This window comes from Cyclopterus lumpus, chromosome 8, assembly GCF_009769545.1.
Source record: "Cyclopterus lumpus isolate fCycLum1 chromosome 8, fCycLum1.pri, whole genome shotgun sequence".
NCBI lineage: Eukaryota > Metazoa > Chordata > Actinopteri > Perciformes > Cyclopteridae > Cyclopterus > Cyclopterus lumpus.
In genome coordinates, this window is record NC_046973.1 from 21602802 (window position 1) to 21625808 (window position 23007).

A 23007-nucleotide genomic window follows, 5' to 3' on the forward strand; every position below is an offset into this window, starting at 1 on the left:
TCCACCAATGAAAAAGTTGCAACATAATGTGGATTTAATTTGAAAGCCAACCGGAAGAGTGTTTTATTCTTGTACTCGGCTCGGCTTGACACCTGTGCACCTTATAGCTCCCCACCTCCACGGGCCTGCCCGCCCTCCTCTGAACTCACCGCTCCGTGTTCTTCGTGCTCACGCGCAGCGGATCTCCTTCGTGTCTCGCGCTCAGCTTTGATCTTTTGTGTCGGCATGTGTGCGTCGCGTCTCCTGCTGGATATGAGGAGTTGCATGTGTCCCTAGGTGTTGGTCACTTTTCCCTGTTGGATTTTTTTTTTTTGACGTCGTTTTAGTTGTATATATATATTATTTATATATATAGTTTTTTATTCGTAATCGGGTGTAGAGGATCTAAGTGAAACATGTCGAGGAGCGCGGAGGAGGTGAACAAGCTCACCGAGAGCACATACAAGGTGGGTACCTGGTGGGGGACAACAGGTGAGACTCCAACCTCGTCCTCTCTTCAAACACCGTTCAACGTTCACGGTTACCAGCTGGAGGAGTTTAAACGGCTGGTTGAATATTAAAGTGTTCACTAAGAGTGCAGGAAAAGAGTGAGGGAGCCTGGACCGGGACTCTGTACCTGCTTGTTTGGCTAATATGCATCTGGTGATAATATCTCATGATAGGTTTGAACGTTCAACACGTTGGCTGTTGAGTTGTTCAGTCATCAACTGATCTTACTTGGAGTGGCTTCAACAGCCCATTAGTGAGTTTGGACCACTGGTTTGAAGAAAATAGATCCACCCTAAGAGTTCCGTTTCCTCCTCGGTTGATCAGCATCATGTGAAGGGCTCCTTAGTGTTCTCTGGCATCTGTGGCATCCAGGAATGGACTTGAGTTTATACTCTAAAGATAAGTGGATGCTTTGACTTGCTCTGTTGGGGGAAGTGTCCCTCAAAACATAATCAATTGTCAGTTGCTTTTTGCGGAGTACTTTTTGTGGTTTAATGAGGGTTAAAAGAGAAATCTGACCAATGAGTAAAAAGACCATGCATGAATGGATGTGAGGGTACTTGGCCTTCTGGAGTAGCTTTGACCCGCTGGCCTCCTCTCAGGACAGCCTCCACAGCTCCTCGGTGTGATGAAATGCACGAAGAAGACTCGGTTTAAGGTTTAATAATTTAGCTGGCTGAGTGAGTTGTGAGGTAAGATTATACAGCGAGCTCCTCGCAGCCATCACCTCCGGCTCGCTGCTATAATCAACAGGAGCCGTATGTTTACCTGAGTGGTGCAGCGAGTTTGTGGGAAATTGTGTAGCCAAAAGATTTTTGTGTATATTTCATAATTTATGAAACAAGGGGATCAACGGTTAACTTTTCTATACTGAGATGGACAGCTTATGTGTCACTTATTGACAAAGGTCTGAATCAGGAGTGACTTGAGGTGGATCACCAAAGTTTAACCATTTCCTGGATTCTGGTCTTGGGTGTGAACCTAAGACAACATCACGATGTGTGACATGGAGAACCAACGGCTCGATAACAGACAAGAGTCTAAGAAGTCATTACTGACGATAGTCCCACTTTCTGGATGTTCTTTATATGTAAAACACCCAAAATGATTTGTCGGAAAAATCTTCTTTTCTTCTAATGTGTCTTATCTGTTTCCTCTCATTAGCATTATTTTATTCTTTTATTCTTCCTCATTCTTTTGTTTTTGTATTGACGTCCATTTGTTAAGCTGCTGCTTGCCTAGCATGTAATTCATTTTTGCCTGAAGGTCATAGGTCAAAGTCAACAGGGTGTGTGTCCGTGTTCACGTCTGATGTCACTCGGTCAGGTTGGACCGTCACCCACCCGCTGAGTCAGCAGCGTGACACTAGCATAACAATTATAACCTTGAATGAAATCATGACTAACTGTCTGTCTCGCTCGTCTCCACCCACCCAGAGTGTAATGGACCAGTTCAACCCGGGACTGAGGAATCTGGTGAACCTGGGAAAGAACTATGAGAAAGCCGTGGCTGGTGAGCATGTGCCTACATGATTACACCTTCACAGGAACTCAGAGTTTAGAAAAACTAATGCTTGTAACTAGAAGATGGAGAGGACAATACAGGCCTTTTCTGGGGTCCAGGTATACCTTTATAGAGAATATTTAGGTTGTTGTTCAATGGTCTTCAACATGCTTTAAGGAGCCAATGTAACATTAATGTCATTCTATCGTTTTCCCAGCAATGATCCTGGCGGGAAAGTTGTATTTTGATGCAATGTCTAAGATTGGGGAGAATGCTGCAGTGTCTCCTGTCTCCAGAGAATTGGGTAAGTCTCCATGTTGCCCTGTCCTCGGCATCCCTACAGCTACTGCAGGACATCTGCAGAGTGGATATAGTTCTTACCTGAAACAGCTGTTGGTCTCACGTAGGACCCGGAGGCGTTTCACGTTGGTTTCCAGGGCTGCATTTATACAGAGTAGGTCTATTTATAGAGGGCATTGTCTGGATCACTTCTTCTAGACATCAGACGTCAACAGTTCCTCATTCTACCCTTTATGTAAATGCAGCTGTAAAATGTGTTAGTGTTTTCATAGCAGCGTTTCACAATCGTAAAAAGTAAAAGACTAATCGATGAGGTAAACGGTAATAAACGCAAGATAAAGGTAATATAAATCCTCCCGTCATTGTTTTACAACGCTGCCAGCTTGAGCTCATCGTGCAGGTAAGCAAATTCCCAAAAAGTCCCGATAGCCAAACCTGGGCAGCTTTTTCTTCCGCCTGCTCGGAGGAACCTGCAATAAGGACCTCAAGGCTGCGCTGAGTCTCATAAAGAAACAATTATCTTGATATTCAGCACAGCGAGAGATCCATGCAAAGTAATAAACTTAATCTACAAACACTCGTCAGTTAAAGGCTGCTAATTCTTCGTCAAATTATTGTCCCGGTTTTTGTTTCATTATTGAGCCGCACAAGCCAGTGGGCCAGTGTAGCTTGAAGACAGCAGCAGTTAACCTTTGATTATTGCCAGCGTGACGCTTGGGATGGATGTGCGTGCGGTGAGCTCAATACACTGTAGCGCAGGGTTTGTTTGCTTCGAACCAACTCCCCAGGCTTCAGTTCCCACGAGCTCATCTGTAGTCCAAAGATGTCTGGCTTCCTAACTCGCTGCCACTAGTGGCACACTTTGATAAAACCACGGTATGTCTCTCAGCTCCCCTGAGGATTATTAATTCAATTCAGCAGCACAACGGGAAGAGACACCTGATGTTCTTCTGGTACATCTACAGCCAAAAAACATGAAACTTTCCTGAATACTTGAAGGGTAACAATTTGTAATCTCCTTCTTAGTGAAGAAATGTGGCTGGTCAGATTAATTCCAGATTCTACTTGTGACACATTGTGCAAAACAGTGTGCCTATAAATCCACATCACAGCTTTCCGTCCCTCCATCTGTTCAGCAAGTCGTAGTTTCTGCTACGAAGACTTGAGTGTCTGCAGCATATGAGAATATGGACAAGTGAGACGTGACGTCATTTGATAATCAAATTAAATCTCAATGTTCAGTTACAGTCTGTGATCACACTGTAGAAATAAATAATATCCTCTCCACGTAAACATGATGACTTGGCAGAAACACCGATGCGTGTCATCTGTAGGTCATAAAATGAACTCGATTGCAGGTGATGCACGTCAGCATGTCATGACGCCTTGCCTTCTATTTTATTATTCTATTTACCCCAAAACAACCAAATTGCGTAAAGAAAGCTATTCTGGATTAAGTGTCCACATGTATGCAAACAATGCTGTTGGTTCTTTCTGAGAGGGCTTTTTTTAGAGCGTCTACAGTAAACTAGGTCCTCTTGTGGCCTCTTGGATGATGCTTCCTGTAATAGGAAGTGAAGAGGAAACAAACTGCTGGATATTATCAGTGTCCATCTGAGAGATGAAACAAACCACCCGTGTTACTATTCAAAATAAACGCATCAATTCCTCTTTTAAAAAAAACTTACAACCAGAATTGATAAGTCCGAGGGATGACGTGGACATAACATTAGAAACCAGTTTTATTGTTCGGTGAAGTCTCTCAGTGCCCACTAATCCCTGTATGATCGTTATGGAGGATTATGCAGAGCAGCGGGTGATTAAAGACGCACGACAGACTAATGAGCCTTTAATGCATTGTAACCGGAGTCTGCACCACACGTCTCTATGACCGGCCAGCATGGAAGAGACCTTTTCAAGGTGTTGTTCAAGGCAACTATAGGAATTATAAGGAAGCAGAATTCCTTGCTAGAAACATGAGGTGTTTCACAAAGAATATCTACACCTTGTGGACTCGGATGTAGTGAAGCTGCCCCGTCAGAAACCTGAGCTCCAGTGACGCGTAGCCAGCCGGAAACCAGATACTCTTGAGAGGCATTGGAGGACCGGTGCACCTCATCATCCTACCTTCTTCCTCTAATTCCTTTAGTCCTCCTCCTCCTCTGCCAGAGTTCAAATGTCAACAGCTCTTTCATTCAAGCACTCAGGCATCTCACTGTTTCCTTCGCTGGTCAAGCCAGGAGCAAGAATTACGATCTGAATACTCCAGGATGTTGGAGCATTGTGTTATCCGCAGGGAATTGAACCCCATCCAGTCTTGTCTTTTTACTTTAGAGACACACACACACACACACACACGATCAAATGGCTTCAGGCCCACTTTACATAATCCAAGCATGTTTGCATGCTGTGTCAGGTGGCTCTCTCCCATGCCAGGATTATTGTTCCCACAGTCAAAAACAGTGGAAGAACTGTGGGCCGCTTTGCATGCTACCAGCGACGTGGTGTTTACAAAATCAGCTCGACGTGTTCTTTGTTCCTCTTTCTATGTTTTGCACACGTTCGGTTCTGTTGAAGCGAACAGACTTTATTTTACTGTATTTCTTCTGCGTCATCACTGCCCCGCAGTAGCTACACAGCTCATGGCTCGAGAATGAAGTTGATAACATTTCTTAATTTTGTTTAAACTGTTGCAATCGCAGCCTGCGTTCATAATGAAGAGCATGACCCGTCTTTCCTCTTTGTGTCACGTGCTGTGTGACATGTTTTCTCATGATTTACGCCTTCACCTGAGGCGAGGTCATCTGACTTAAACCACTCGGTAGTGTTCAATGGCGTCGCCTACATGCTTTAAAGGACACCAGCGCTTACTGTAGCTGTTCTGTTCACATCACTGGAGGAACAGAGGAACCAGTATAGCCACGGCTCGGTCTCCGACCATCAACCTCTTCGCATACTGTCTGGCTCATGAGAGTGAAAAGTTCAACTTCAGGCACTTAACTTGCCGAGTTGCAGACGCTCCCGTCTGTGATTAACAGCTGTCAGCCCCGTAATGTAGATGGAAAACGGCTCCAGGAAGCACAGCGAGTGAGCCCGGACTCAGACTCATTCACGGCCCGGTGAACAGGTCTGTGCTGTGGGTTTATCGGCTCGGTTAGCTAATGGCGGTGGATGCATTGCTGGCGGTGTAATCCACATCATGTCATGCTTTTGCCCTCGCAACTCGCTCGGTCGAGAGCGCCTGTTGCTCGGCAACGTTTTGCACCAGCCGTGACAACAATAAACAAATGAGTGTGAACTGCTGTTTTTTACTGTGACGTTACTGTAGCTTTGTGTCAAAACGCTTGCATTGATTTCATTGTTCAGATATGTTGATGACTCACTTTGGGGCCAACGAATAAACCAGTCTGTCAGGTATTTGACTCTCCACCACACCTCGGGACGTTTCTAAGATTGCATTGTGTTTAATGGAAGATAAGGAAACTTTAAGGTCAGATGTGTCAGGCCTTCAGTCCTGGGTAGTGAGCACAGCGTCCTTCTGAGTAATGAACTTAATCTCACGCTCTGACCCAGAAATCTCCACTTCAGTATTACTTGCATACAGCAAACTATCCAGTTTCATTCCATCTATATTCTGAGAGACGGCGCCAAGGTGTGGCAGTGAGAGACCGAGTGGGGAAGGGCCGTGTTACAACCAACAGGACTCAGTGGTGCATCAGACTAGCAGCCGGTCGAATGTCAGTCGGGGGTTTGAGAACGCTGTTGAGAAAAAGAAGATATGATTTTATATCGATGGGTTGATTTATTGAATTTTAACAGAAATAATTACTGCCAAGGCACAAGGACAGCTGTCCCCGTGTTTTAATCTTTAGCAAGGTGAGGTGGATGACTCCTTTTCACATATGGTGCAATGTTGGCCTACACAGCATCTACAAACATGGATTTATTGAATGACTAAAGACTTATTTATTCACTGAGTCACTATGAGATGGCCCAGGTCTTCTATTCATATACAAAGTAGCTAGTTTTGAATCAGAAGCCACTGTGTAAAATGTGGCTTTGAGCATCGGCTCAAGGTTACATCCCTCTCTGCAGTACACTCGGTTGGCTACTGAAGAATGTTTTCTTTTTTTGTCGTGACATTTTTTCACCACACAGAAATGAAACTCTTATGGGGAAAAGCTCACTGCGGGAAGAATACATAACATCCGGTCTCAAGTTTCCATTCTGAACATTTGCATCCTGCTTTTATATCTAGACGTCACATGATGATCCCGCTGAGAGAGAGAGTCATCCTTTTGTCACGCGTCCCACTGACACACAGAAAGAGTTCATTCACTTTCTGTAATGATAAGTGTAGTGTGTTGATTCTCCATCAGTCTTTCTCTTCAAAGCCTCCATCAGAGTCGTTGGCCCACACACATCTTTGCAAACACACACATTGTTCCTTCATAGTCTTCTGAGGGGTGTTAAAAAATGGTGTCGGTCAAGACACACACACACACACACACACACACCTTTTCAATCTGGGAGAAGTGCTATCCAGGCCACAGACGATATGTTAACAACAGACAGTCGGAATGAAGACCATCTGGCTCATAATGCTGCAACGCAGTGACACATAAGTTTACTGTTTCCATTATTTAGTGGTTTTGAAGGTATTTATTTGTTTGTTTTCATTTACAAATTCATTTTTGGGGTGTTTTTATGATCACTAAAGGTGTGTACTGTGGGGAGGTCATTAGGAAATGTAATTATAATTTTCCTCATAATGCTCCATAATCCTAATTTGATTGCCCTCGTGAGCAACATGCAACGGCAGAATGTCGTATTCTATGGCTTTCCGCCACCTGAGCTCCTTTTTATTACCTAAAACATTTTTCATTTCAGTGATGGAAAACCTTTGTAACATAATCTGTAGCAGATTATATATATATATATATATATATATATGGTTTTAAAAGTGACACACATCGTTTCTCAGCGACGCTCATCATAAACTGTACATATTATGTTTACATTGTGTTTATTGTCATTGTACACTCAGTGTATTTATGCTCAGAAAGCAAACGATGAGGTTACTGCCAGCCTATCCATCTTCTGACGTGTCTATATAATGTTTACATATTCATATATAATCAGTATCCATGTCTTTCTCCTGCTCCTCTGCTCTCCGTGTGACAGGTGTAGTGCTCATGGACATCTCAGAGGTCCACAGAAAGGTTCATCTTGAGCTGGAAGAAAATGTGAGTGCTGGATATGTTTTTGTGCTTGCGCGCAATCTTCCTGAAAAATTCCTGTGTAACATAAGTTCTCACTAATTGCGTTGCCTCACCAGAACGCACTCTTTTCGGTCACTCTCTGAAACTGTTACTCGAGACAAGCGCAAGTAAAGCCTCAAGCCGCTAAGCGCCATTTAATGACACAGTCAGCCAGGTGCTTTCTCTCCTTCCCCGCCCACTTGGACCGGCATGTCGGTCTGATGAGGAAACAACAGGTTTGGGTTGTAGGAGCACTTGTTGGTTTCCTTCCTTGTTGAGAACAGGGGGCAGGCCTCAACATGCCTCTGGAAAGCACCAGCTGGAGCAGCTGCAGCCTAATTCAGGTTCATGCTTACAACAGAGTAAACACTGTTATTGTCATTATTCATTCATCTTTTAGTTGCTTTGTTGTCTGTGTTAAGATAGCGGTCAGATGGTTATGAGAAGTTCAGAAAGTTAAAAACTCAAAAGGTTTGTGATGATATGAGGTCGACAGAATGCTGCAAAATGTCACATTGTTTGAAATGTTTGACATTTTCTTTGGATAAATGACAAATAAACGGATAACTGATGGTCCACGGATTGATAAATAGTTTCATCATTATACCACAATAATTGGTCTTTTAAACACTGTCCCCGCCCCACGCGATCTTTACTGCACGAGCGATTTGTTTGGGAAAATACATAATGCCAGAGTTTGAAAATAACCTGTTAAATCTGAGGCACTCCTCTGAGACGTTGTTGCTAACAGCATCAGTGAGTGGGTTGACTTGTTAATGGACTCCAGTGAGTCACAGCATCAAGTCGGCTCAGAGAGAAAAACCTTCCAGAGGCTTCGATGAGGGGGTGTGTGTGTGTGTGTGTGTGTGTGTGTGTGTGTGTGTGTGTGTGTGTGTTCAGTAATGGGGTCTCCTAATTCGGTGGTCCACTCCAACACCCTCACACTAACGGGAGAGAAAAGGAAAGAAGTCTGTGGGCATTCCCACGCTTAGTGTCTGACTCATTCATAAGCGCAACCTCGGACTTGGCTCTACGCCCGCACACTCGCACAGATACTCTCTGAACCTACTTTTCTCTCTTTGAGACACTCACAGCACTTCATCCTCATCAAGTTTAAATCATCTTCTTCCCCTCTCTTCTCTCTGGTGCCTCCTCCTCCTGAAGTTTAAGAGGTTCCACAGGGAGATAATATCCGAGCTGGAGAGAAAGACTGACATGGATGTCAAATACATGACAGTAAGTGTCCTTCCCCCTCATGAGAACACGCACTGCCCTATAAAAGTATGTTTTGTTGTGTTTTTGACTGTAAATCAAGGGCTTCAGTTTAAAACATTTGATTATTGATAGTTTGATCATGAGCAGTTGGATGAAAACTCAATAATATGAGGGTTTCATTGGCACTCTGATCCTGGGCAGCCAATCGGTGCTATAATTTTCTGTCATTATGACTGCTGACGTGGTTACTTCATGCCCAAATAGGAGTTATTACGCAACACGTATTTACCATCACGAAACAAAGTCAAGACATATTTAAGTTATTACTGTCTTAACGTTAAATGTGTCTTCAAATGGCAGATGGAACCAATTTCACACTAAGATAAATTATTCTATAAAGCCTCACTTGTATAATAATAATAATGTGAAACATGATGTTATGTCTAGTGATGACTTCAAAATGAGATATGGACTTAACTTTACTCCACTGAATTGAAATTGAGCCGGTTATTCCTGGCGTTTGATGGACATCGGGTCGGCGGGTCTGCATTCACGTGGGTTTCCTCTTTCCTCTGCTGCAGGCCACGTTCAAGAGGTACCAGATTGAGCACAAGATGAAGCAGGACTCTCTGGAGAGATCCCAGTCGGACCTGAAGAAGCTGAGGAGGAAGAGCCAAGGCAAGAACGCCAACAAGTACGAGAACAAGGAGAGCGAGGTGAGACGGAGGCACACGTGACGCATCGCGCGCTCTGCATGTTCAAATGCACGCAGACAGAATTACACACAAAACGCACTCGTTCGCAAACCGAGACGCGTCAACGACAGCGTAACAGTAGTCTGTCTTCTTTTGTCCGCTCCACCAACACCGCATGCCTTCCTCTCTGCTCCACCCGCATGCCTTCCTCTCTGCTCCACCCGCATGCCATCCTCTCTGTCTCCACCCGCATGCCTTCCTCTCTGCTCCACCCGCATGCCTTCCTCTCTGCTCCACCCGCATGCCATCCTCTCTGCTCCACCCGCATGCCATCCTCTCTGTCTCCACCCGCATGCCATCCTCTCTGCTCCACCCGCATGCCATCCTCTCTGTCTCCACCCGCATGCCTTCCTCTCTGTCTCCACCCGCATGCCTTCCTCTCTGCTCCACCCGCATGCCATCCTCTCTGCTCCACCCGCATGCCATCCTCTCTGCTCCACCCGCATGCCATCCTCTCTGTCTCCACCCGCATGCCATCCTCTCTGCTCCACCCGCATGCCATCCTCTCTGTCTCCACCCGCATGCCTTCCTCTCTGTCTCCACCCGCATGCCTTCCTCTCTGCTCCACCCGCATGCCATCCTCTCTGTCTCCACCCGCATGCCATCCTCTCTGCTCCACCCGCATGCCATCCTCTCTGCTCCACCCGCATGCCTTCTACTCTGTCTCCACCCGCATGCCATCCTCTCTGCTCCACCCGCATGCCATCTTCTCTGCTCCACCCGCATGCCTTCCTCTCTGCTCCACCCGCATGCCTTCTACTCTGTCTCCACCCGCATGCCTTCTACTCTGTCTCCACCCGCATGCCATCCTCTCTGCTCCACCCGCATGCCTTCTACTCTGTCTCCACCTGCATGCCATCCTCTCTGCTCCACCCGCATGCCATCCTCTCTGTCTCCACCCGCATGCCATCCTCTCTGTCTCCACCCGCATGCCATCTTCTCTGCTCCACCCGCATGCCTTCCTCTCTGCTCCACCCGCATGCCTTCTACTCTGTCTCCACCCGCATGCCATCCTCTCTGCTCCACCCGCATGCCTTCTACTCTGTCTCCACCTGCATGCCATCCTCTCTGCTCCACCCGCATGCCATCCTCTCTGTCTCCACCCGCATGCCATCCTCTCTGCTCCACCCGCATGCCTTCTACTCTGTCTCCACCCGCATGCCATCCTCTCTGCTCCACCCGCATGCCATCCTCTCTGTCTCCACCCGCATGCCATCTTCTCTGCTCCACCCGCATGCCATCCTCTCTGCTCCACCCGCATGCCTTCCTCTCTGCTCCACCCGCATACCATCCTCTCTGCTCCACCCGCATGCCATCCTCTCTGCTCCACCCGCATGCCTTCCTCTCTGCTCCACCCGCATGCCATCTTCTCTGTTTCCACCCGCATGCCTTCCTCTCTGCTCCACCCGCATGCCATCTTCTCTGTCTCCACCCGCATGCCTTCCTCTCTGCTCCACCCGCATGCCATCCTCTCTGTCTCCACCCGCATGCCATCCTCTCTGCTCCACCCGCATGCCATCCTCTCTGTCTCCACCCGCATGCCATCCTCTCTGTCTCCACCCGCATGCCATCTACTCTGTCTCCACCCGCATGCCATCCTCTCTGCTCCACCCGCATGCCATCCTCTCTGTCTCCACCCGCATGCCATCCTCTCTGTCTCCACCCGCATGCCATCTTCTCTGCTCCACCCGCATGCCTTCCTCTCTGCTCCACCCGCATGCCATCTTCTCTGTCTCCACCCGCATGCCTTCCTCTCTGCTCCACCCGCATGCCATCTTCTCTGTCTCCACCCGCATGCCTTCCTCTCTGCTCCACCCGCATGCCATCCTCTCTGTCTCCACCCGCATGCCATCCTCTCTGCTCCACCCGCATGCCATCCTCTCTGTCTCCACCCGCATGCCATCCTCTCTGTCTCCACCCGCATGCCATCTACTCTGTCTCCACCCGCATGCCATCCTCTCTGCTCCACCCGCATGCCATCCTCTCTGTCTCCACCCGCATGCCATCTTCTCTGCTCCACCCGCATGCCTTCCTCTCTGCTCCACCCGCATGCCTTCTACTCTGTCTCCAACCGCATGCCATCTTCTCTGCTCCACCCGCATGCCTTCCTCTCTGCTCCACCCGCATGCCATCCTCTCTGCTCCACCCGCATGCCTTCTACTCTGTCTCCACCTGCATGCCATCCTCTCTGTCTCCACCCGCATGCCATCCTCTCTGCTCCACCCGCATGCCTTCTACTCTGTCTCCACCCGCATGCCATCCTCTCTGTCTCCACCCGCATGCCATCTTCTCTGCTCCACCCGCATGCCATCCTCTCTGCTCCACCCGCATGCCTTCCTCTCTGCTCCACCCGCATACCATCCTCTCTGCTCCACCCGCATGCCTTCCTCTCTGCTCCACCCGCATGCCATCTTCTCTGTCTCCACCCGCATGCCTTCCTCTCTGCTCCACCCGCATGCCATCTTCTCTGTCTCCACCCGCATGCCTTCCTCTCTGCTCCACCCGCATGCCATCTTCTCTGTCTCCACCCGCATGCCATCCTCTCTGCTCCACCCGCATGCCATCTACTCTGTCTCCACCCGCATGCCATCCTCTCTGCTCCACCCGCATGCCATCCTCTCTGCTCCACCCGCATGCCTTCCTCTCTGCTCCACCCGCATGCTCACTGATAAGAGGAGACGCACACATGCACAAAGAAGCATATATACGACTGTTCATCCGAGCTCCTCTTTGCAAGGATTTTTTTGGGGAAGTCGGCAAAGCATAACTATGCTTTCGATTAGTTTTGGAAAACATTTAAGGCCAGTTAAGGTTTCCAGTGAGTCTCTGTGGTCCTCATAAACCCAGTCTGACTTGGGGGTTACACATTATGTTCTTTAAAGAGATGAGATCATGGGATGTGTGTGTTTTCTTCAGATTGTGCATGTCCTGGTTTGTTGACGTGTAGCCGCAGAGAACCTCGTTTTATGACTCTGGCTGTCGGAGATATCAGCAACTCTAAAAGGAGAAGTTCATGTCAGGACTTCCTGGAATTAGAGAGACGGACAGATTCACAGACATCACTGTTTGGACAAGGATGATGTCACCGCTGAATGCACACACAGGTGTGCATAAGGTCATGTTTTTTTCCTACTTTATCTAGAAATAGTTCAGTAGTATTGTTTGAGTTATGAGGGCACCCAGAGGAACATTTCTACAAACATTTTGATTAGGTGATTAAATAGGAATTAAGCATTTTAATGATTATTTAATGACTTATTTTTGCAGTTCACATTAATTTGGGTGAACTAACCAACGTTCTCCTACCAAGTGGCTGGCACATGTCCATGTTTCCGGGCATAAACCCACCACAGCTTCCTGGTAAATAAAGCCCTCGACGATTTAAGGCTTTATCAGAAGAGGACAGTTGTAAAAGCTGAATAGAGAGGGCGTGTGCCTTTGTATCAACAACCGTTATGGGCGGGGCAATTCCAGGCACTTGGATAGGGATGACGACATCTCAGGTGTAGCTTTAAACGGGAATCAAGGACAAAAGATGATGTTAAAGAGGTGCAGGGACTCTTTTTGAGAAGAGTTTAATATGTGGTATGTTAACGATTGGTTAGAAAATCATACTAATGCATTTTATGAGCCACATAATGATTATATGTAGGTAATATTAGCCCTGGTTATATATATATATATAATACAATCCATTATGTGTGTTCCTTTTTTCTGAAAGCACAACCAGCATTGTGTTCATTCTTCCTCACAAAATGATGATATCAAATAAACCAAGATGATAAGTTAAAGGCAGTGTGCATTTATTTTCACATGCATGCACAAGGACACACACTAGTCAAAAATCCTTTTTTTTTATGATCCCAGGCTGTCGGTGTCGATAACACATCCCCTCCCTACCTTTCCTCCTGTTGCTCAATCTGTCAATGCAGTGAACTGTAGTCTAATAATACCGTTGCCCCTGCGAGAGAGAGATTAGGACATTTAGAAAGGAAGCCTGCTCCTTGCATATCGGTTTCCCAGTTGGGTTTGTGTACAGATGTGCAGTGAAAGGGACCAGATGGCTTCAGACCGTGTGCTGGGGAAGATAAGATGATCTATTAAAGATGGTAGTTTGTCAGTGAGCGGATAACAAAAGACATATGAATGGATTTCAATCCATTCATATTTGCTCATTATATTATTATTCTAATCTTGAATTGTGTTTGTTGTCAGTGCCTGGAGACGTTGACCAGCCGTCAGATGGACATCCAGCTGTTCATCGCAGACGGCTGTAAGGAGGCTCTGCTGGAGGAGAAGAGACGGTTCTGTTTCCTGGTGGACAAACACTGCATCTTCTCCTACCAGTTCGCTTCCTTCCACGAGAAGGTACAAAGCCACGCTTTTAATGGTATAAACGCTTCACAGGCTACGTAAAGCTCCTTTATGTGGGACTTAATGTGGCTCCAAATATGTCACCGAGACTTTTAACTTAAGTACATTCAAGGTTCAAGGTTTTTATTTTCCATCTGGATAGACCAACAGTCCAGACACATAGGAACTCTTGTGCAGGCCTCTCAGAGTCAACCGTTTAGGAAATAAAAGCACACTATAATAAGATAGAACAATATAAAAAACACTACACAGAAGGTGGTATTGTGTACATAAAGGTGGAACTATGTACACTTTTAGATACAGTTTTAAAAACAAGTTCTCAGCAAAGCAGAGGGCAAATGTTAAATGACAGTAATACATAGGCTAGTCATCAGATTATACCCAACGGGAAAACACATTCAACGATTTAAGACGTTAGATTGAACAACTCGAGACTATCGTGTTGCCATAGTGATGACAATGTGTGCACCGTGTTTTCTTTGTTAACATCTTTCCTCGTGTCCACGCCCTGCTGGACAGGCCAGAGACATGCTGACGGCGAAGCTAAACAGCTGGCAGGACCGGTGCAACGACGCGGCCGACATGCCCGACAGCATCATGTCCATGATCGAGGGACTGCGCACGCCCGTCTGCATCACCCCTCTGCCCTCTCCATCCCCGTCCCGGCACAGCATGGTATGAAGGGAGGCCGCGTCCTCGTGCTCCATACGGGGCTGCCTTGTTTCAAAGTGCTCCGTCTCCTTTGTGTGGTACAACTCAATATCTCAGCAATGATTCATGAGGGAAACGATTACATCCTTACAGGTTAGACGATGTGATTCCTGAGCACTTTGCATATCAAGGGGCTCTTTAAAATGATTACCAAAAACAAAATATGTTATGACAATAGCAAGTTAGAATGACTCTTGTTCTTACGGTTTGTTTGATCGGTGACTTTTAGTAGATTGTTAAATGAAGCGTCTCTAAATATGCTGACGGTTAATGTTTAGCCACTAGTGCGATCATTAAACAGTCAAATATAGATTACAGGACTCAAAGTGCTGCTAGGAATAGAAGGTGAAGATAGGGACGATATGCAGGATCGCCCTGAATTTTTGCATAACTTGGTCACACAATGTGGTTTATAGTAATAGTAACATAAAAACACCGGCATGTTTTGATGTGTTTATTCAATTATTTGCTTGAACCTTCAAGTTGGAAACATAAAGTGAACCCTTGGTTTTTAGTAACCAGTTGAACTTTGCAGCAGATGTTTCCTGAATGTGTTGATCACATCGATCAGGAGGAACTCGACTGTTGTCTTGGATTGATTACTCCCTCCAGCTCGTCTCACAGGATTTAAATGTATTCAAAGGGCCGTTTAGAGCACAATTATCTGTGTTATTACTTTGCATAGAGTACATTAGTCTATAATACGGTGACTTATGCAAACATGTAGGTAGTTCCAAAGGGTTCTTTTTTCTTGGCACCGTACTTCCATGCTAACGCTTTCATTAATGTTCTTGTGGCAGAACATGTCCACTCCTCCGGCCCCTCCGCTGAAGGCTCAGACCAGTCCTCTGGCTAACATGTTCACCCAGGAGAACCACAGCACCACTGGCACCAGCACTACCAACAACAGCATAGGTAATATGGCATGGGATTCATTTGTGTCTTCTTTGGTGACTTCTGCCCTTAGCAGTGCTACACACTGTTTACCTGCGCTTTGTTTCACTTGGATTGGAGAATACGTATTTCAGGATGGTCGTATCAAATAAATGTTTATAATAAATGGTGGTAGGTCTGTGTGTCACCTCTGGCTGAGATACCTTAGCATTGGATGGGCTGTCGTGTGCTACAGATATTCAGAAGGATTCATTCTGTTGACTTTCCCTTTTGGTGCGACCACAACGTTGATATACGTGTCTTATATTGAAGTATCTTAAGAACCCTTATGTTGATTGCTAATGGCTCATGACGTTGTCCTTGTGAGCATGTTAGGATGCCACTTGTACGCTAACTGTTGCTCCTCACTTTTCTTCCTTCCTCACTCGCAGACGAGGAGAACAATCTCGCCAGGTCTGTGTCGGTCGCCACTGGCCTCAACAATATAGTGAAGAGGCCGCGAGTGCGCACCATCTTCCCCCACAACGCCGGCAACAACAACACGCTGCTGAGCTTCGAAGAGGGAGACGTCATCGCCCTGCTCATCCCCGACGAGAGAGACGGCTGGATGTACGGCGAGCTGGAGAAGAGTGGAAAGTGAGTGTTGCATTTGTCTGAATATGTTAGTAAATTCACACGGTGGTGTAGTGGCTAGCACTGTCGCCTCACAGCAAGAGGGCCGCGGGTTCGATTCCCGGTCGGAGCGGTCCTTCTGTGTGGAGTTTGCATGTTCTCCCCGTGGCAGTGTGGGTTCTCTCCGGGCTCTCCGGCTTCCTCCCACAGTCCAAAGACATGCTGCAGGTTAATTGATCTCTAAATGTCCCATAGGTGTGAATGTGAGAGTGAATGGTTGTATGTCCCTACATGTGCCCTCGATGGACTGGCGGCCTGTCCAGGGTGTCCCCTGCCTTCGCCCTATGTCAGCTGGGATAGGCTCCAGCGCCCCCGTGACCCTAATGAGGATAAGCGGTATTGAAAATGGATGGATGTTAGTAAAGACTAAGATTACACGAATAAGGAGAGGCCTGCTGTTCATACAGTACATTTGTGATGCAGTGCATGTATGTGACCAACGTATACTTCAGCTCTCTTCACAGAATATGTGGATTTACCATAATCCCCCCTACACTTCAACATAGATGGTTTTTCAATATGTTCCTCCGCCCTCCAATCGCTTACATGATTGATAAGAGTCGGACATCGCTGGCCAGATGGTCCCTCGTCACGTTGTTATGCTGACCGTGTGCACGCACTCACACAGCTCCAGGCTCACCGAGTGCTGCCCGAGCTGGAACACTCACTGATAATCAAAGTAAAGTATGGCCTGAGGGTGGGATGTGGGATAGCGGACTGGAGGGATGCTCACAGAGTACCACCTGCTCTCCCACACAGACGGGCACCAACCAAGCCCGCTCTGCCCATTTCTCTGATGTCTGATTCTAATTTTTTAAACAGGGATTTGATCTGACATCTGACAAGTGTGTTTTTAAAATGTTAATTATTCATCGGGTTTGATCCTTATCACCGTCAAGAGAAGAAAGGAAGTGAGTTAAAGTCTGGTCATGCTGCTTAGCGGACAGGCCGGGCGAGAATAAAAAGGTTTAAAACGTCTACGTCATCATGTTGGTCGGAGGAGACGAGCTGCGTGTCCCGCAGGTCTCTCCCTGGGTTTCTCCCTTTTGTCTGATATCTGCTTTGATAGTGTATCCCGGCAACTTGCCTGGCAACACCAGGCAGATTCAGATACCCACACACACTGTTGATGGACCGAGGGATGAATGTCAGCAAGGCACTGAGTGATGGACCAATGATGACGTGTATAATCATCATGGTCACTTTTCCGGGATGAATTTGACCACATTTTCTTCTTATTCAAACGGCCGGTGAACGTTAGCACCACGAGCGAGTTGTCCTTGAACATGGTTTTTATTCATTAAAGTTGTTTCAGAGTTCCAGTCGGAAACTCTTCCTTTGATAAATATAAGCTGCTATTAATAGGAGTGAGATTGAGTGACGTGTATTTTCCAGTAGGAGTCTTTTTTTATCTCAGGTGCACAAAGGTAACGCCCATTTTCCATGCCAGATGTGCAAATATTAACATGTATGCACTTGTGTACTTTTAGTGATTAGGAACAATCTTGTGCCACACCAGCACAATGACACACAGTCCTTGGTCTGAGCTTTTGAGAGAGTCGAATGAACATTCCTTTGAATGTGTTTTCAAGCTTAACTAAGATTCAGATCAAGGTGAAAGATTGCTGGAGCACCTGCAGTCTTGAAGGAAGTTTCTTTACCGTGTGTTTGCGTGGGCACGCACGGCTGCTTGAGTCTTACTTCAGTTACCTTCATGGATCTCTGCAGCCTGACATTTAATAAACGAAGATTCATTTAAGCTCCAAACAAACACGAATCGAGATGAGACCTTCTCCACAAGGATTCATTGAAGTCCTTGATTTCCTTTGCTTGTTATATCTAAACCGTCCCTGACCAACCGGGGAGAGTAGCTGTGGAGAAGATTACTTTCATCAAGATAAAGCCATTTGAAATGGTACCCTTTGATCTCTGGTTACAAATCAGAGGCATCCATTCCTGAGCATTTTGCTGCCATAGTTCCCACAGTAAGACCTCCACACAGTTCCTACAATGACACAGAGAAGTGTAAGACCTCCATCGCATCTCCTCAATAGTGTGTTTCTTTATCTTCTGGTCCAGAGATGGAGGAAGTCGTTGCTAATCATTTAGATTCCTGTCAGGAGGATGTAACCATCCCTAACTTGGCTTCTGTGTGTCTGTGCTGCAGGAGGGGCTGGTTCCCTTCATCCTACTGCCGTGCTCTCTCCGAGCCTCTCGTGAATAACAACAGGTAAGGAGACTCCACGTTCCAGCTCTCACACACACACACACACACACACACACACGCACACACGCACACACCAGCAGGTGTTGTGTTGCAGCCAGCTGTATTGTTGGCAGTGTTTCCTCTAGTTACTCATGTTAGTGATAACCTTTCTAATCTTATGGGGACTCTCCCGTTCCTCAACCTTTGATTCCTGCTGTTTCCTCAATCTTTTAACCGTTTAAAACGATGTTTGTTTTGTGTTGCATTATATAACGCAGTGGGAGGGATGTATTCTTTAAAGTGTTTATACACCCTAAAAAAGACAGTTTGCTCATAAATTCACCATCCTGGTCCTTTTGTCCTTTTGGGGACCGTCCACTGACTGCATTTAGTTTTTGCCCCTAACCTTATTTTTATCATTATGCCTATAAGCCAAACCCTAAACTTAAGATACAGCCCTTGAAGATGAAGTGGCTTTATTCTTCCCCTCTCCTACAACCTTCTTCACCTCCATCTTTCATCCTTTCTTTTCCTTCATATATCTATTTGTAACCCCCCTTCCCCCCCGCCTGCTCCTCCACAGTGTGTCGGGGGTCCCGTACCGCAGTAGAAGTGTGGTCAACCTCCACCATCAGGACACGGAGACCGACGAGGCGACCATGGTGCTCCCCCCGGCGGACTACCGTGGCGTCTCGCAGCGCACCGCCGTCAACAACATCAGCACCATCGCCACAAACTACAACCACCAGCATTCCCCAACGCCCTCTGCAGCCTCCTCCTCGTCAGATCACCACACGGTGTGTGTGTGTGTGTGTGTGTGTGTGTGTGTGTGTGTGTGTGTGTGTGTGTGTGTGTGTGTGTGTGTGTGTGTGTGTGTGTGTGTGTGTGTGTGTGTGTGTGTGTGTGTGTGTGTGTGTGTGTGTGTGTGTGTGTGTGTGTGTGTGTGTGTGTGTGTGTGTGTGTGTGTGTGTGTGTGTGTGTGTGTGTGTGTGTGTGTGTGTGTGTGTGTGTGTGTGTGTGTGAGTGACCACAGCCTGATACACTCTGGGACTGTTTGAGTTTGCTGTCGACTTCTATGGAGTGAATATCTTCAAATGCATGTGAGGCACATACTTAACTACTAGTTATTATGTTTCAATCTCTGCTTGTACAAACAATACAAGGCTGATTTAAGCTTATTTTCTTTCATGGCAATTAGGCTCATTTGAGGCTAAGGTTGTAGATAATATTGGAGGATGACTCATTTATCATGAAGACAACAACAGTGTTGTTTACCTTTTTCTTATGAGGTTTACGTTGCTCAAACTGCTGCTTATGTAAAAACCTCCAGTCGGGATTATAGACATTAAATTATCCATAGGTGTAAATGCATGAAGAAGCATTGTTGGTTCTTTCCAGCTCCCGTGACCCTGAACAGGACATGCAGTTATAGAACATAGAAGGATGGATTTTGAAACATCACCATAGTAACCAACCATAGATTTAGATAAATATTCTTTGTGTGGGAGACAAAAAGACAAAATATCTGGATTGTGTTGGCGAATGCAAGCTTCACTCAGGAATGTGGGTCCTCTCTCTCTGCTCCTCCTCATGGTCGTTGGGGCTGGAGACAGAGAACTGACTCTGGGTCAGCAGTACCCTCATTTAATGAACACATAACCCTTCTCTAGTCTACCTGGAGACTTCTGATGACATGTTGCACTTGTTTATACATTATTAGTTCCATGTTTCAAAATGTTTGGAACATCTCACACAAACTGTCTTCAGTCAAGTGGCTGATAACCCATCTAATAGAGACTCAGTTCCCGAACAGCTGGAAGACTTAAGAGATATATTGTACAATGATACACAAGTTTACCATATGGACTAGAATTGACACTCTGGGTGATAGAAGTCACTGCAAGTTGTCCATTGTTATGCCCTGAAGCTATTTATATACTTTATAAAAAGTGTTTATTATTGAAGCTTTCCAACCAAACACACTGACAACAGTCTCTCTCTCGCTCTCTTTTATATATATATATATATGTATATATATATATATATATATATATATCTCGCACACACATCCGGTCTACATCTCTCCACCACTGACTCTGCTTTGTGGTGGGATTCCACTCCCGGTGAACCCGATACCGGCTTCCCTCTCGGCCGCTCTCTCTTCCTCCTTTCAGTTTCTCCCGTCATTGTTTGTCTGTTAATCTCAACATCGGTACTTTTGTCTCCATCTTCAAGCATCTCCTTTCAGTTTATCCTCCGTTCGTTCTCTGCTGCTTCAACTCCTCACAAACGCAGATCTCAGAATAGACTTCTGTAATACTACTCATAATTCATGCTCAGAGTGGGCGGCTGAAGCTGTCTGCACATGTTTGTGTTGTTGGGTTTGTTGGTTGCAACATTCATGGGCATTATTGTCAGTATGATACGTGTGCTGCATCACAAACTGAGTAAGGGCAAGTGGTAGAGTGTGTTTCCTCTGCACTGATACTGGGAGGAAGTCAGTCACTCTAAAATATCATCTGTACAAGAGCTATATGTACAGATTTCCCTTCACGTCAAACTAATTGGAAATTATTTTTCACTGTTGTGGGTTTGTCCAGAGACAAAAAAGGGGAGAGGAGAGGAGGAGAGAGGAGGAGAGAGGAGGAGAGAGGAGAGGAGAGGAGAGGAGAGGAGAGGAGAGGAGAGGAGGAGGAGGAGGAGGAGGAGGAGGAGGAGGAGGAGGAGGAGGAGGAGGAGGAGGAGGAGGAGAGAGGATGGGTTACCCTGTAATGCACCAGCAAAGAAAAATGTTTCACTGTTTCTGTGCTTTTCGTGGAGGAAAGGAAAAGAACTCCCAGGAATGAATGCATTTCGAGGCTGGAGGCAAACGGGAGGGAGAGTGATGAGAGAGGAAGTTAAAGACTGAACCACTTTGTCCACAGACGTCAGTCACTCTGTCCTCCTCTGACCTCTTGTGGAGTCTCTGCAGTACTGCAGGTTGATAACGAGGAAAAGGCCAAAGGGAACAGTTTACGCAACAGTGTCCAAAATGACTCCCTAGTTTAGTCATTCACTGCTCCCTGTATGATAGACTAGTATACTTTGAAGTAAATGGAGATTTCGGACCCTAATTAATCCATTTGTGTGAAACTTGAATTTCTGTGAAGAAATTAGGATAATTATATCCTCATTTCTCCTCACCTTCAGGGTTTAGCCCCGCCCTAAAAGTCATAAGAAAACCTTCTGTGGTTAATTGTGACTTGAATTTCCAGAAGGTCCAGATTCCAGAGGTGTGTGTGTGTGTGTGTGTGTGTGTGTGTGTGTGTGTGTGTGTGTGTGTGTGTGTGTGTGTGTGTGTGTGTGTGTGTGTGTGTGTGTGTGTGTGTGTGTGTGTGTGTGTGTGTGTGTGTGTGTGTGTGTGTGTGTGTGTGTGTGTGTGTGTGTGTGTGTGTGTGTGTGTGTGTGTGTGTGTGTGTGTGTGTGTGTGTGTGTGTGTGTGTGTGTGTGTGTGTGTGTGTGATGTACTTGATGATGGTGAACCTGTGTTTCTCTCCACAGGCAGCGCAGCCTAACGGCACCACAAGACCTCAGCCTGCTTACCTCGCGTGAGTCTCACAAGCACGCGCCCGAGATGCTGCGCCTTCCTTTCTCCCACTCAGACATGCACTCATCACTCATCTCTGCTGCCTTTTCACAGGGGAGGGAACCCATTCTCCACAGTCCGGCTACGTCCAACGGTCACCAACGACCGTTCCGCACCGGTCGTCTGATCGGTCCACATTTACGCTCCATTACCACAACTTCCTGTCCGCCTTCCTGCGTCATCTGACGGGGACGTGCCGCTCCGCCTTCACTGGTCTGGAACCAGGCAGAACTTGGCCAGCACAGACGAAACAATGGGATCCCCTCACTGCTACTCTCACGTTGAAGTATTCTGGGACCGTTTTATTTTCCAAAACAGATGCTCACATATTTAAGATATATATAGATATATATTTTGCCTATGTTGTCCCTCCGTCTGTGGTGGTGATGTTTGAAGGACCACATGCTTACCGACACTTGAGAAATGGATGAATGAAAGCGGTCAAAGGAAATACTGCGACGTATTAATGCTGATGTTGCTTGTTCATTGACGGTTGCCACAGGACAGCAGGAGAGCGCACTTCAGAGGATCTCTGCATTGCTCCTTCAGGTCCTTATTAAAATGTTGTTGCTGCAAGGACAGAAATCCCTCCAAAAATCCTTGGTCCCTCTTGTATATACACTTGTTCAACAGTCCTTTGCCATCTCGACAGGACGCTCGCCTTAAGGACACAAACAGAACTTCTGTAAAGAAATATCAGTTCACTGTTGTGTTCTCCAAACTGTGGACAACCGCCTCATCTTCACATTGGCAGTGCAACCATTTCTGCTTTAATCATTGCACATGCAATTTTAAGACCACAGTCTGTAGACTTGTTTTTGACCCACATTACAATCTTAATAGAATTTGCTGTATGAAAAATAAAGATGTATTTCTTCAATTTGCCGTTTTCTTTATCATGCACAAGTCTACAAAGTGTGTCTGCTCTTTTGTATTCCTTTGTTCGTATGAGAAGTAACATCATATTTTAGTTTTAAAAAACTCTTTCCTTTGAGAAAAAAA

At 46.3% G+C, this 23007-nt stretch overlaps 1 protein-coding gene across 3 annotated transcripts; it reads left to right on the forward strand.

Moving 5' to 3' along the window:
• Positions 1-110: 110 nt before the first annotated feature.
• Positions 111-22885, forward strand: baiap2l1b (BAR/IMD domain containing adaptor protein 2 like 1b). 3 transcript variants are annotated; one of them, XM_034539545.1, is made up of 14 exons: positions 111-446; positions 1926-2001; positions 2210-2296; positions 7477-7538; positions 8718-8789; positions 9350-9484; positions 13739-13891; positions 14417-14572; positions 15409-15523; positions 15934-16138; positions 18342-18404; positions 18964-19177; positions 21921-21967; positions 22060-22885. In XM_034539545.1, the coding sequence occupies exons 1-14, from the start codon at positions 396-398 to the stop codon at positions 22130-22132; spliced, it is 1509 nt and encodes a 502-aa protein (XP_034395436.1). In that variant the 5' UTR covers positions 111-395; the 3' UTR covers positions 22133-22885. The 3 variants fall into 3 exon arrangements, with proteins under 3 accessions (XP_034395436.1, XP_034395437.1, XP_034395438.1); XM_034539546.1 differs by lacking the exons at positions 111-446; positions 1926-2001 and adding an exon at positions 2003-2111; XM_034539547.1 differs by lacking the exons at positions 111-446; positions 1926-2001; positions 7477-7538.
• Positions 22886-23007: the final 122 nt, after the last annotated feature.

Excerpts from the sequence above, each read along its gene's own strand:
- baiap2l1b (XM_034539545.1), top strand. The coding sequence starts at position 396 with ATGTCGAGGAGCGCGGAGGAGGTGAACAAGCTCACCGAGAGCACATAC. Across the intron at positions 2,002-2,209 it reads CTATGAGAAAGCCGTGGCTG|CAATGATCCTGGCGGGAAAG; the intron begins GTGAGCATGTGC and ends TCGTTTTCCCAG. Across the intron at positions 2,297-7,476 it reads TCCTGTCTCCAGAGAATTGG|GTGTAGTGCTCATGGACATC; the intron begins GTAAGTCTCCAT and ends TCCGTGTGACAG.